Here is a 15,877-nt window from a genome sequence, read left to right as displayed (position 1 = left end):
AAAAAAAACTATTGCCATCACTTGGTGTCCGTCGTCGTTGACAGTTTTTCTAGTCTCTGACACTATTTGACCAATTTAAATCAAACTAGGTAAGAATGTTCCTTGGGGTATCCTGTATAGAACTGATGTGAGGATTTTTGATTCGTCAAGAACATGGCTACTGTTACTAAAAAATATAATAAAAGGGGTCAGTCTAGTTTTTCTCATGTACATGTATCTCCAAAACCGTTAGGTTTAGCCTGATTCTTTCAATTGCTGAAATGATCCTTATTATAAGGCCCACAAAAGTCTCCAGGGATCAAAGTTGTCTGATGATTCCATGTAAGAGTTATTGCTATTGAAAAGAAAAAAAACTTTTTTTACAATTTTTGAGCTAGTGTCTTGAAAACTGATAGTATAAATGAAACTTTCTGTTGCTGAAATGATCCTAATGATAAGGCCAACAAAAGTTTGTGGGAATCAAAGTTTTCGGACGACTCCTTGTTGAGAGTTACTGCCCTTGAAAGCAAATAATTATTTTTTAGCAGTTTTCAGCCAATATCTTTTTAACTATAATAGATGGAATGAAACTCAATTGTTGAAATGATCATCAGGGGCGTGTCCAGGATATTTGAAAGGGGGGGCGTAGAATAAAAAAATTTTTGAACCTTTTTTGGCTTAAAAACATAAAATAATAGAGAATTGCACTAATGTAACGGTTCCTGACTTGGAGCATGTATATTTTATAGTTAAAGTGTCAGGGTGTGACATTTTTTATGCCGAGTTAGTGTCACACAAAACAACCAAAATTCATGTATTATACTGATTTACTTACCGTTTTGGTTGTTTAAAAAAGGTGTCCAAGACACCTTGATACGATTTTAAGGTCTTTTGACGTTTTGTTTTTGACATCGATATCTTTGCGAATTCTTTATCACATCAACAACAATGGATACTAATCGCAGAGTCGAACACGCCGGACTCCGAGAAACGAAATTTTACGGTTGATGATGACCCATCAAATTGGGGAATCAGTATAAAAAGAAATCAGAGTATGTGTTTAATTAATGAATATGATAAATTGCCATCATTCAATACAATACTAGCAGATTATAACGATAGTTTTTTTTTTTTTTTAAAGGGGGGGGGCGTACGCCCATTACGCCCTTACCTGGACCCGCCCCTGATCCTTATGATAAGTCCAACCAAAGTCTTCCTGGAGCCAAAATTTTCGGACACCTTGAAAGGTAAAAAATTAACCAGGTGAGCGATTCAGGCTCCAGCGTGGTAAACTCGGTAGCTTGATGAGAGTAATGAAATGTATTTAAGTGTTGTGGAGCTTGATTTATGTAATAGTAGTTTTAAGATGTGAAATAAATGTTTATAAATCTAGCCATCAACCTTTAGTCTGCAGTCCTATAATAGTTCGAAGTCACATGAAAACGACTATTACTCCATGGGTTTCAAACTCGAGGCTCTATACCACAAGAAAGTTGGTTTTGGCAACAACCATATAAGAATAAGGGACCAAAACAAACATTTTTTTTCAATATTTAGATTGCCAATTCATTCGAAACTGATTTTCTCAATTACAGACCAAATAGTGATAGTGTTCATAGGAAAGTCTTCCCTTGATTAAATAACAATCACGTGGTTAATTTCCAGGTATTCAAACTTTCCTTTAATATCAATTGAATTTGAATTTCCTTTTCAATTGTACCCAAAGGGTGTTATTCAAGCTAAGCGAGACTATCTCTATCACTGTCATCCTCATTGCATCCGCTGTGAAATATTTTGTCACACAGTTGACTTTTAAATTTTTAGAAGTTTTTTAAAAAGTTCAGAATGTTGACAATATTTCGTTGACTTACTGCAGTTGACCTTGCCGTGGGACTCTCAAGTTCCAAATCTTCCACTCAATAAAAAAAGCAAAATATGTGTGCTATGGAATAAAAACACAAATTCAAGTTTTGCTATCATATTTTTTATAAATCAAAATCAAAAGTAAAATTTGAAAAAAAGAAATCGTCGTCATCGTCGTAAAACTCGTTATCATAAAACTCCTCGCTGCTTTTGTCATTAGAATCAGCATTTGACGCTTTTGCTGCCTTTATCTTAAACAACTCGCTCAAGTAATCAAGTCCTTCGCATGTCGTTCTACGGACCATCTTCTTCGAACAGAGGCAGTTGTTAGCGACTTTACAAAATAATTTTAATGTATCTCCCTTTTTGCCTGAAAGGAAAAGAAAGATTAGAAATATTTTAAGCTATGCTATGTTAAATCAATTTATATGATAGATAAGTATAAAATTCAATTTTAATATAATGAACCAGTTGATTATTGGGTGATGATAAAATATAGTATTTTTCTTTTGTATCGACACTGGTGTTAACAAAGTATGATATGTCATCTTTCACACAACGATGTAAAAGGCGCGAAATCAAATTACCGCCAAAATTTTGACTTGAAGAAATAAAAACTACTATAAACAACCAACAATTTACAAAAGTACGTTAATTTTTTATGTTTAAATTATTTGTCTATCTTCAGTAAATAGTCTCAATCGGCGTTGAGCTAAACTTCAAATAACGTATCCATAGCAGGGTTATGGAGGTTGGAAACTCCATTTGGTTTGAAAATTTTGTTAATTACCTGCATACTTCGGGCAAAAGCCAGGACCCCTTTTCTTACAATGTAAGAACCATGAAAGTTTTCACTGTTTAAATTTCACGATCGATCCTCAAATCGTATTACAATGTTCAAAAGAATGTATTAAAGAAAAAATTCACAACAGCTCAATTTTCTCGTTACAGGTTTTACGGCAAAAAGGCAAAAATAGAAACTTTTTACGAAAATTCACGTTTTACATTAGCAAGTTAACATTTTTTCTTACTTTGTTTTTTGCTGGGTTTCTTACTATTTTTAGGCCCAACTTTATTCTTTTCTTCTTTTCTTATATGTTTTTCTGGCAAAGTCTGTTTCTCTTTTTTACTTTGCAGGTTTTGTGGCATAAATACCAACTGCTTCAATTGGCGAGGTGCAGAGTTATACAAGTTACGCGGTTGTTTCTGCAAACGAGAAAAAATAAACTATTTGGTCTATTTTTTGCAATATCACGTGGGAGTTTCATATTTCGAGCACCCGAAATTAATGTTTACACCACTTATGCATATTAAATTCAATATTTACAATAGTATAAAACTAAAACAAAAAATCGTAAATGATTTCACGTTGCCTATATTGAAGAACAAATATTACGTACATGTATTTAGGGTATAGACAACGTACATTCATTTCCTGTTTTGTAACAAATGCATGCATTTCGACAAAAAAGTAGAAAAAAAAAAACGGAAAGTAATTAAACAAAGTAAAGTTCAGATAAGGAAACATGTTGAGATATAGACAGAGAACAAAACTTGCTTAAAACGTTAAAAAAGCAATTTAGTATATATAGACGTCGTTGACGCAGAACAGAATTATAGACGATATATTAGTTACAACCAAACACACTTAATCATTGTTTTTCTATTAACTTGATAAATGAACTAGAAGTTACCTTTCCCCGAAAGATTGATTGTAACCCATTTGCCAATCTCCCAAAGCACGTAGTTGCTTTAGATTCCATGGCTTCTTGTATTATTCAAGAAGAAAATATTTCTTGCGTTAACTACCTTCTACACTCTGACAAAGTATGAAAACTAAGTCTGTATCTATTGGTGACGTCTTTGACGTAACTCTGCATGCTAGCGGCACTATGACGTTATCGTTCTTTTTGTAATATATATATATTTGTCTATAAACAGTCGGACTGGATTTAGTAATATTGAACCAAGAGAGTGTAATGCCGTGAGTTTCTTTGTTTTTTACTTTTTGTCATTCAACAACGGAGTTATCTTAGATGTGATACTTTTTTCTTCATTCGCCCAGTCGCGTTTCGTTCCGTTGTCATATTTTTGGCCTATATGATTTCTGCATTAGCCTAAAGCGCATCCAAATTTTGTTAAAAAAGTTGGTAGATTATACAGTAAAATCTGTCAAAACGGAACCCTAGGAAAGCCGGAATCCTGTGTAAACAAGACATCCCATGAAGTGCAATCATATCAGTATCAATACATTTTACTCTGACTGAGCTCTTCGGTCGGGTATCCCGAAGGATGGGCTCCGCTCCCTCGAACTACTAACAGAATCCCCGCAAGGGGCGGTCGTGCGAGATCCTAAGAATAGTCAAGACTGTAAAAAAACCCAATCATCATCAATACATTTTGAACCTTTATAATCCGAACAAAATAGTTTTGCCCAAAGGGGTTTGGTTTAGACAGGTTTTTATGTATTTTAATGAAATGGGACCTCTTACGCCAGTCAGCGCCTCCAAACTTTTCGGACTTCGCTAACCATTATGCTGAATCGAAGTAGGGTAAAGTTTAAAATGAAGGATAAGAACAACATCGTTAGTCTAATAGACGTTCAAGAATTGTCGGCGCAATATGCTATTAACAATGCCCTTCTTGTTTTTTTTTATCATCTGCCCTATAACTGTTAGCAGTCGGCAATACTGCAACGCCAACATTGCCATTAGATTTACCACCAATATACGATAATACCATTTTAGCTTTTTGGGGTTTTTGATCCTTCAGGATCAAAATACCTTATGTCACCGGCCATCACTAGCACTTCCCTACTTTTTCTGAACATGCACTACACAAAAAATAAAGTTTAAATGTAATTATTTTTATATCAGTCAAGACCTCTTTTATAACCAGTAAATCTTTTTTTTTTTTGCAATTATTCCGCCCCAAAATATTCTATTATTTCTGCAAATGAAATTAAGACATAGTCTTCATATCAACTGAACGTTTGAGAAATTACTTTTTGGCCTTGAAAGACATTTAGTAATGAATTTTCATTTAATGGAATTTTTTTTTCCTGCAGTAATGCGTCAAGAAGCATAAAATGTGTTAAGCATGTTCTAAAAAAATTGGCGGAAAAATACTTCAAATTAATAAAAGTGTTTAGTTTATGAAAATCTTATGTTCACCACGGAAATTATTTTCTTAGGCTGAAATTGGTTTTATTTGAATATAATTACAGTGTAGGATAATACGTGTACTGTTAATATAGTTTTTGAATGTAAATGCACATTAACTTTTGGACAGGTTTTAAGTTGCTGTCTTCGTAAGAATCATGCAAAATCTGAAAAATGTGGTACACCCCAAAAAAGGCTACATATTTTTATTTTTGTAATTAAGTTGTTTTATGGATCTATACTATGAAATGTGTAATTATTCATTCAAATCTGCCTGCTCTTAGAAGATAATCAACATTGAAAATCCAATATATTCTATTGTATTTGAGCGTCATTTACAGAGTTATCTCCCTTAATTTGGAAATCTACGGTGCATTCTATATAATTTTAATCTCCAAAGAGCACGGGTTATATGAAAAACACATGTTAATTTCTGTTTACTATGACATTTCAAACAAAATATCAAAAATAAAAATATGTAGGCTTTTTACCCATGAATCACATTTTGCATGATCCTTAACTGGAGTGCTACTTAAAATTTGGGGAAAAGGTGAAATGGAACAATATTTGTAAATGTGTATAAAGTTTGATAAGTTTTATTGATTGACATCCAGTTCATACATATTTAAAAAAAACACAAACAAAACAAAACAAAACAAAACCGGTTCTTTATAATATTTAAAATGCAAATGTATGATCACAATTTAATTATTTAATTTATTATCATGTAATCTTTGAAATTTTTTCTCATGAATCAAAAACCTCTAGTGCTATCAGCACTTTGATTTTGCTTTATTTCTAAGTTTCTTGTAGTTGTGTGATTTTTTTTGTGGTACTACTGTCGTTTTTTAAGTCAAGAAAAAAAAAACATTGCTCTCATCGAGCTTCTAATGGTCTGCATTAAAATACATAAAAGAGTCCCATGTATCAGTAGAACACAATAACAGGATATTTAAAATTAAACACACAGCATTTTTCACGATGACTTAAATGTGTATATTTCCTCTTTACACAGGATGAACATCAGATTATTGCACATATCTACTACGGAGCAGAATTGTCCATTTAAAAAAAATGTCAACATATCCAATCATTCTTTTGCGTTACCCGTCTTCAAATTCAGCAACCATCCTTCACTCTTCTTTTCCCACCGAATAACTGCTTGTTTCTAATTACCATCTTCAGCGTCGTAGCTGCTGTTTGTTTCACCTTCAATTAAATACGTTTAAAATATTTTCTAATTGAACATTAGCCAATATTTATTTACAGGTAGGTACTAAAATATTTTTAAAAACAAAAAATGCTGTCCTTTAATTATTACAAGATAGAATCCGAATTACATGTAAATGTAATTCACTTACAATTGGTCGATATAAATATCGGGGCCCTGATAATGTTTATGATCTTTACGGTCAATTGCGTCGAGGCCTTGTAAGAAGACTGAGTAATATTACAAGTTCAATGCTAACCGATCATTTCATCTTTCAATGTAAATTTGCCGTTCTCATACAAGCAAAAACACATGTAGAACACATGTATGATATTTAAGAGGTACATGTACATTTTGAACTCGTATTAAGCTAGGATTGACGGTTTAACGGCACCGACCAACTGCATAATGTGGTATAGTAATATATGATTATGAAAATCGTATGTGAATGTAAAGTGCTGAAATCAGGATTGCAAGAAGTCGAAATCGCTTTCAATATTAGCGACTTAAAAAGCTATGGAGTGTATCGCTGTGTCATATATTTTAGTTGGTACAATAGTGTCGTTCGGAAATCCTTTTCTATTTAACGCGAACGTTCTTATATCAGCAGTGGTCTTACAACTCTGTTATAAAAAAACAATTTCTTTTGACAATTCTATATGCAAACCTCTTTTAAAAGAGTGCATGAAACGACATATAAAAGTTCAACAGTTTTATTTAGATAATTAATACTGCTTTTGGCTAAAAAAATCGTCATTTCAAACCCTTGCTATAAGTAGGTCAACACTCAGTCAATTAACCGAGACAAGACACAGCTGTGTGTATCTCTATTTATAGTTCGTTCGTCATTTTGCACTAATAACTTTTTTTGACATGAATGCATTTCAAGCAGTACTACTGAATAGCTTTCTAAGCTACCCGATTAATATGTAATTACACACCATATAAAAGTATATAAATATCAAAGTCGTCTGTTTAAGCATATTTATTCTATCAATTTTGGCATTTTTGTAACAGTCTGGAACGTTTGACTTTATTTATGTACACATTCTATCCTTTTTCATGAGGGACCGACATACACATTTCATATTTGCTTATTTTTTTTTTTGTGAATCGGATCGGAATCGTAAAATCGTTTCTATCCCGACATTGGTGTTCAGTGATTGACCAATAAAATGCCATGTAATAAATTACTATTTTCGAGTCGCAGCTTCTGATGGCAAGTACATGATTTAATTTATCCTAAATGGCGTGTATACGTCACATGTAACTAAATGCTTTGCTTCTGGAAGCGACGCAATTAAAAAGATCAAGTATAAATCTATAAAAATCATTGACACAAATCGGCTAGTGCGAATTGGTAAATCGAATCTACAGTGCCAATTAAGAGAACGCGGAAGGGCCTTTGTATGATAACCATGCGACATTAAACAATATGTAGACAATTTTCGTCGATCAGTCTTTATCTTGTTTGTTTCTTTGTACATTACAATTGAAGTCGTCCGTGTTTGTCTTGTATTTTCACCAGCGTCACCAACGATGACAGCATATCTATTACTAGTCGTTCGACTCCGCCCTTCCGTCACTCTTAGGTGTACTTGTACCTATTTTGTTTAGTGTATATGCAGTCAGTATTTATAATTATTCAACCTTTGCACAGTAATTATATACACATTGTAGATGTGGACCTATTATGGAGGAATTTGATTAAAAAATTACTCCATTGTTAGCATGCTGAACTTAGCAATTTTTTCAGCAGTATATGCTGTCATGAGGATATTATTTGTTACCCACAATGTATTTTTCAACTTGCTTAGTGTTCATATATATAAATATATATTGAAGACACTTATATGACGGTGATTGACACAGGTCAATACATATATTGGTCTTGTTTTGCCTATGGACCCGTGCAGGTCCGGGTGTCAAAATAATAGGCCTGCATCAGCGCTAAGCTTGTCGTAAAAAGGTGACTAAATAGTGCTCAGAACCTTAGCCGAGGGCTAGGGCGCTCTGCCCACAGAGCAACTGGGTTGTGTGCCTCAGGTGGTGGAATGGTGTACCCCTGGTGTGTTACATGCTGGGGTTGTCAGGCTACAATACGGAAAATCTGACCGCAAACCATAGTGGTGCTCCGCGTCGGGAAAGTTGCCACGTTCCTCGCACGTGAAAAAACCCTACTGTGGTATTCTTCCGGATTAGGAACCATAGGGCTCTGCCACAGGAGGCTACATTGCCCGACCATACCCACCTCTCCCTATTTCCAGTGGCAATCAAAATTTGTCGATCGCATTCACTGCAGTGCGGCTTAAGTAATACTTACGTCGAGATTGTCACGGGAAAGTAACATCCGCATATTTGTATATTTTCCACTGCGACGTCGTATTGTCCGTGACGTCGCCGTGGGCGGTAGTGTGAAGAATCTAGATAAACGATAAAGCTACATGATTGTATTCTATCCAGCCTAAAACGCCACGACTACGATATTTATGGTGCCGTGAACCATGGAGTTAGAAAATTGAAGTCCATATGATCAGCAAACTAGAGTGTCATAACGAAATTTTCACGAAGATCGAGGAAGCCAGAAATTCAAAGGACTTTGACAAGGCGTCAGTGATCACAAACTTTGAGAAGATTCCTAAAGGGAAAGGCCACCTTTGTATTAAGTTCAGCTCTTATGATAAATCATACCACGTGTGACGGAATCAGTTTTTAGGATGTTAATTATACCTGTTTTTCATATAGTTTTAACTATACATTTTTGTATTTTCATTTGATTTCGATATCATTTTCTAAAGTTTATCGTACATTTTCCCTCCTTTCATCTAGGTCGTGCCATTTTATTTTTCTGGTACCCTTTTCAAAATCTAACCAGTTGATGTTCCGAGTTTTCCGAATACCCTCGGGATTTTTCATTTAACTCTATGTAACGATGTGAACTTGCTCGTATCGCTAAAACGAGGCATAACAAGTTTCTATTATTACTTCTGATTGGTTAATCCTTTAGTAAAGTAATTTTCCATTGGATTTTATTTTTACTCCTCTATATTGATTTTAGTATATAAGGCGATGATTTTCGCAGTTCAATTGCTTTTTCCACTACAAAGCCACAGCAGTCTCTACAGACTTAGTAAGGTAGGAGCAATTTTTATGCACCATTTCTGTATTTATGTAGCAGCTCTTAGAATGGGCTAATATAGAGTCATCAAGACATCAAAGGTTAAGATTCGTTTTATTCTACTGTATACGACAACACGGGATCAAATACAAAGTAGCAAACACTCTGCTATTAATATAACTGCATGTAACAATACGTATCTGTATCATAATTATCCTCAATTAAAATTAAAAGTAGAATGCTCTTCTATGTGTTTTTTCTCCAAGTTCAGTACGGTCTCATCAGTATATTATACGATGACCTCAAAACTCTTGAAATATGTTAATGACTCGCAAATTTGCGTGTTACCAAATCAGGCATGAAAATTATAACGATTGCCAAGCAATACGAATCTCAATCAAAATATTAACAAAGTGATAAAAACATAATGCTGATTGCAAAGTTATGCGATAGGCCAAAACCATAGCAAATTAACAAAATATAACTAAAACAAACATAATACACTGCCTACCTCACATCAAGGTGCAAAGGCTATCCTGAATCTTAAAAATCTACATTAATATCATCCCATGGTTCATCATGAAAAGTACCTGTATAACAAATGACACTTGTAAATAAATTGTATTCATTCATTTACCCGTGAATACTTGATTTGTACTCCTAAGGAAACAATTACATTGACCACAATTAAATAAAGTGTTTTTCGTAGCGCTAACTTTAAAAGATAGAATATTAACATCACTCATTCAGGAGCACTCGAATCGAATCCTCATTCATACGGCAATTTATTCAAATATCCTATTTATATTCGCTAATACTCTAAGTTAGGAAAAATATGAATAAAAATGAAATAATGCTCATTTAATGTCAACATATTCTTTATCTAGAAATTTATGCATTTTAAACATTCATACAGCGCACATCTCGCATTCGCCATTCTAACATTGAACCGTCTCATGCAAATAACTCATGCCGGCTAAAATACTATTTTCTGGACTATTAACGAAATATTAATAACAGAGAAAGAAACTGACCTTTTCAAGAAATAGACTCCTATGTCTCAGATAAACAAGAACACAAGAAATATCACAAATGGTAGATAGTCTCGTCTGGATAGTTTTTTCCAATCCTATACCAATGAAAGTTTTACAGTAAGTGCGTCTCCGAATAAATAACAAAAGAATATTACCGCCAAAAGAAAATGACCAATAGAAATAAAGAAAGTATGCGGTCTAATCAACCATGAAGATTTAACTGAAACCTTAGAAGTTAAATATAGAAGAAATGAAACTTAACAAACCAGTAGAATTCGTCGTCTGTCCACAAGTCCAGTTAGCGTAAATCGTCAAATAAAACAATTAACCAAATAGGTTTAATAATTCAAATATTCATCAAATACTATCTTTATTCATATAAAGAATGCAATAAATGCGAAACATAAATTTACAATACAATACTGTCAAAATATAATAAAACATAATATATACAGTAAAAAAAAACAGGCTACCACATACTCCCCCCAGCTGTGAAATGACGTCCCGTCATTACTGGTCTGATGTCGTCCTGAGTATGTCCAGTATGGTTTGTCCTGCCTCTTTTTGAAGATCTTGTAACAAATGATTTCCTGCCAGCGATGTTATACATTGGACTTTATGTAACCATTCCCTGTCACGTACTGGTGGAGCTGCCGATATGGCCATATCATACGCTCCTGATCTCATCCAGTCTGGTGGCCTCCGTTCCCTTGCAGATCGTCTTACCGGCTCAGGCGACGAAGATGATACCGAGTCTTCAAGAAAATCCTCTTGATCTCCATCTCCATTATCCTCTGTTGCAACGCTTATGCCGACTGATTCCGTCCCATCCACTACTGTGTCTCCAGAGCTCTGGGAAAGGGCGTCCCCATCAGAATCGGTGTCTTCAGCAACTGACCCGGGTTTCTCAAGCTGTGATGTGTTGACAGGAATGGCTTAGCCGACGGTCTATCCGGAGTCGTGACAGTTGGTGGTCGTGTTTTGGTTCTTGGCATTGGAACTGGTCTTACCGAGTCTCTCAAATCAGAAATAGGTAGAAGATGGTTTCTATGTAGGTTCCTCTTTTTCCCTTCACCGTTCTCTCTCTGTACTGTAAAAACAGGAATATCTGTATTCGGCTGCGCCAGTACTAGGTAAGGTTGCAGTTCCCATTTGTCCGCCAGCTTATGCCTTCCTTCTCCAAAAGCAAGTGTCTTCACAAGAACACGATCCCCTGTCTTAATGGTTGCTCCACGTACTCGGGTGTCATATCCTGCCTTCTGTCTCTGTTTGGACTTCCTGGACACATCGGCTGCCACCTCGAATGCGTGGTCCAAACGCTGTTTCAAGTTCTCGATATACTTGGATCCACCAGCTTCCTTCCTCAAACCAAATGCCACATCCACTGGTAGTCTTGGGTTTCGGCCAAACATCAAGAAAAATGGAGAATATCCTGTGGACTCGTGTGGGGTGCAATTATAGGCATGTACCAACGGTCCTACATACGCCTTCCAATTCCTCTTGCCATCTGGTTCAAGAGTACCAAGCATGTTCATCAAAGTCCGGTTGAACCGTTCACACATACCATTTCCTTGCGGGTGGTAACTTGTCGTAAGGGACTTCGTCATTCCAGTCAGATTACACAGTTCCTTGATTACCTTTGACTCGAACTGAGCTCCTTGGTCAGAGTGAATCCGGTCTGGAATACCACAGTGTACTATAAAGTTGGAATAGAAAGCTTCAGCTGTTGTTCTCGCTGTCTGATTTCGCGTTGGGATGGCTTGTGCAAATCTGGTGAAGTGGTCGCATATAACAAGTACGCTGTGTTGTCCTCCCTTGGATGTTTCTAGAGAAAGGTAGTCCATATACACTAGCTGCAGAGGCGCTGTTGTCTCGATGCTAACTAGTGGAGCTCTGTGGTTTGGTAACGCTTTCCTACGAATACATCGACCGCAGCTGGCAATCCAGTCTGTTGCATCCTTCGTCATTCCAGGCCAGTAGAATCTGTCCCTCAATAACGACAATATGCGGTCCTTTCCGGGATGCCCCATGTCATCATGCAAAGCCTGCAGAACAGTGTTGACATATGGTTGTGGAAGTACCAGTTGCTCCTTAAGTTCATCTTCCATCTGTACTTGGCGAAATAACACTCCGTCCATTACCTTCAGATGATGAAACTGTCGCCTTAGGATACCGTCACCCTTGGTGGGCTTCTGTTGATTAGAGACCATGTTGTACCAATGCTTAACTGAGTCATCCTGTTGCTGTGCTTTCCTCCAATCAATGGTATCTGTTGTTGATGTTCCAGCCTGCAAATCATCATCTTTGACCAAGTCTGATGTCACAGCAAGACACTCTGCAAATGGTGCTGAGTTGGTCGACTGGCAGATAGCTCTTACAGATTCGCTGGGAATAGGAAGTCGGCTTAGAGCATCAGCATCTCCATTGGACTTTCCTGGACGATCCTGTATGTTGAAATCAAACGCAGCTAAAGCAGCTAACCATCGATGCCCTGTTGCATCAAGCTTCGCTGTGGTGAGGACGTATGTCATAGGATTATTATCCGTCAGAACAGTAAAGTTGGTGCCATACAGGTAATCCTTCAGCTTGTCCGTAACTGCCCACTTTAACGCTAAAAACTCCAACTTATGAGGTGGATAGTTCTTCTTCGACTTGTTGAGTCCTCGGCTGGCATAGCATATCACTCGTTTCTGTCCATGCTGTTCCTGGTACAAAACTGCACCTAAACCAAATCCGGAAGCATCTGTATGCAACTCATACGGTAGAGTGCTATCTGCATAAGCAAGGATCGGTGCTGAAGTAAGGTGTTGTTTTAAGGTGTCAAAAGCTTTCTCCTGCTCATCTCCCCAGTGCCATTCTCGCTTCTGTGTGTTCTTCTTTCCCTTAGTTTTCTTCTTTCCAGTTGGTACCGGCATGATGTCTAAGTGGACGACTGACCTTGCTGAAATTTGCAATAAATCGACGGTAATACCCTACAAATCCAAGAAATCTTCGTACATCCTCGGGTGACGTAGGCTTGGGCCATGTGGTGACTTTCGGTCTTTGCAGGATCTATCTCTACTCCATACTCAGAAACAATATGCCCAACAAACTTAACCTTCCTCTTAAAGAAAGAGCATTTCTTAGGAGCCAGTTTCAGATGAGCCTGTCTAATTTTCTCCATGACGAGTCGTAGATTCTGGAGGTGCTCCTCATAGGTTTTACCAAACACTATGTCATCAATGAAGACGCAGCAGATCTTAAGGTGATAATCAGATAAGCAGTTCTCCATCAAACGCTGATAAGTCGCAGAGGCGTTGGTCAACCCAAAAGGCATACGGTTGTACTCGTAGAAACCCAAGGGTCCTACTGTAAAAGCGGTTCTTTCTTTATGAGACTCTTAAGATTTCTACCTGGTGATATCCTGACTTCATGTCTACGACAGAGAAAAACTTGCTCCCTCCAATGCAGTCTAGAAGCTCCTCTATTCTGGGTAGACTGTAACTATCCTTCTTGGTATTGTTGTTCAGCATTCGATAGTCCACACAAAGTCTAAGGCTGTTGTCCTTCTTTCTTACCAACACAACATTGGATGCAAATGGGCTGTGGGAAGGTCTTATAATACCTGCATTCAGCAACTGTTTCAGGTGTGTTCTTGCTTCATCATATGATGTTGTTGGAATGCGCCTATACTGCTGTTTAAAAGGTCTCTCCTCATTCAAGTCAATTCGGTGCTGCACAAGATCAGTACGGCCAACATCATCATCAGCTGTTGAGAAAATATCAAAGAAAGATTTGATAAGCTGCTGTCCCTGTTCAAAATGTTCTTCTGATAGATCACTCTTAGTAAATTCTATCTGGTCCATGATGTTAGATGCCTGTTCCTCAGATGGTTGCTGGGCGATAGGTTGATATGACACAGGTTGAAGTTCACAAATGACTGCTTTGGGTTGAATGTTGATGGTGCGGGTTGTGATGTTGGATATGCTTACCTTAACCGGTCCATTCTGTTTGTGATGATAATCAATAAGTGTTGGTGCTACGTCATAGTCTTTGAAATCTCTGACTAAAGTTGATGAATGAAACATAGCTGGAGTAGTCTGGTATGGTAATTCTCTGTCTAGGTATCCATTCATAGTGATGTAACTATTCGGTGGTACAATAATGTTGTTGGTCTCTCCACTGCGTATAATTCCAAGACGATAACTGTTTTTCTGTAATTCCCTTTCTTGAAGGGTTAAACATCTTAAAGTAAAATACCAAGGTGTAGTAAGCTTACAAAGTTGTAAAAATCTTTCGCCAAAATCTTCCTTAAGTGTAGATAAAATTTGAAACAAGACGTTGGTTCCTAATAAAATAAGTACGTTGTGGTTATACTTGCTATCCGATGTTATCAATACAATAGAAGGGTGTTTCCTTGATTGTTCTGGTATTGCCAAATCAACTTCAATATAACCAAGGTAGGGTAACTGCTGCCCATCTGCACATTCTATGTCCAAAAGTGTATCAAGTTAATGTAGTGGTGATGTCATCATCAAATGTTCTCGGAAGGTGTTGCTCACGGTTGATACAGTTGAGCCAGTGTCTAAAAGTGCAGCTGCTAATTTACCATTTACATTAATCTGAGTCTCTGTTGGTTCACCAAACAAACCTGCTGGGATCTTAGCTCTGTTATTTCTGGGAACTTGCGATCTTGCAAAACCTATGGGCGTTCCCTCCGCATAGGTTGCTGTCCGTTTAAATGCCCTCTATAGTGATCTAACCTTACTCTGCAGTCTGCTTTCATATGTCCGTATTGCCTACATCTCCAACACTGTACATCCCTCATATTTCTAGGTGATCTGGTGTTGTTTCGTTGAGGCTGTGGTGGTGGCAATTGACCTCGACCTCTGCCCCTATCTCTTTGTGGTCGCTGGTAATGTTGCAGTGGTTGTTGTTGTTGAGATCCTTGCCATGATGGTGGTTGCTGTTGTTGACTCCATGACTGCTGCTGTCTTGTGTCATACGCATCCATCCTACTTACCAACTGGTGGATCATACCTTTTAGTTCCTCCACATCTGTCCGGACGTGAGCTTCCGTAACTGACTTGCTGGTCTGCAGTTTAGATCTGGTTGTCGTGGACTCACGTTGGCTGTGGTCACTCTCAATCTGTCTCAGTGCAACTCGTAAACCATCAAAGTCCTTTATGGTATCATACTTGTGGCCGGAAATGTCTTTTAAAGATGTTCGAAGTCCAGTCCACAACATGGAATGCGGCATTCCATCAACATCAGTGCGTTGTACTATGCCTCTGTCTATGGCCTTACTCAGAGTACTCTCCAACCTACAGCTCCATGCTGGGACACTTTCATTTTCTTTCTGTCTAGCTCCGTAAAACTCTGCCATCAACTCCTCTTTCTTCTCGATACTACCGTAGACACTATCTAGCTTGTGTAAAATAGCCTCCACTGGTGCGTCTAGGTCTAGTCTCATGGCAACGTATCCCGCCTCACCTCGTAAAGATCTCCTCACGGCGTTCAGCATAGCTTCCCT

At 37.2% G+C, this 15,877-nt stretch overlaps 1 protein-coding gene across 3 annotated transcripts in view; it reads right to left on the bottom strand.

The window, feature by feature from the left end:
* Positions 1-1,563: 1,563 nt before the first annotated feature.
* LOC148606552 (uncharacterized) overlaps positions 1,564-15,877 on the bottom strand; it is a 28,276-nt gene continuing 13,962 nt past the window's right edge. Inside the window, exons 1-5 of one of the 3 annotated variants that reach the window (XM_088544668.1) lie at positions 10,366-10,795; positions 9,843-9,921; positions 3,537-6,212; positions 2,874-3,048; positions 1,564-2,212 (exon numbers count right to left, since the gene is read on the bottom strand). In XM_088544668.1, coding sequence (XP_088400794.1) covers positions 1,965-2,212; positions 2,874-3,048; positions 3,537-3,605 — 492 coding nt within the window. In that variant the 5' untranslated portion in view covers positions 3,606-6,212; positions 9,843-9,921; positions 10,366-10,795 and the 3' untranslated portion in view covers positions 1,564-1,964. Of the gene's footprint in view, positions 2,213-2,873; positions 3,049-3,536; positions 6,213-9,842; positions 9,922-10,365; positions 10,796-15,877 lie in introns of those variants that run through there. The other 2 variants (XM_088544667.1, XM_088544669.1) reach the window with 2 other exon arrangements.

This window comes from Perna viridis, chromosome 9 (assembly GCF_037379345.1).
Source record: "Perna viridis isolate PV_CMFRI_1.1 ecotype Kerala chromosome 9, ASM3737934v1, whole genome shotgun sequence".
Lineage (NCBI taxonomy): Eukaryota > Metazoa > Mollusca > Bivalvia > Mytilida > Mytilidae > Perna > Perna viridis.
The sequence above is the reverse complement of the archived record's forward strand: the minus strand, read 5'-3'. Positions and strand labels throughout refer to the sequence as shown.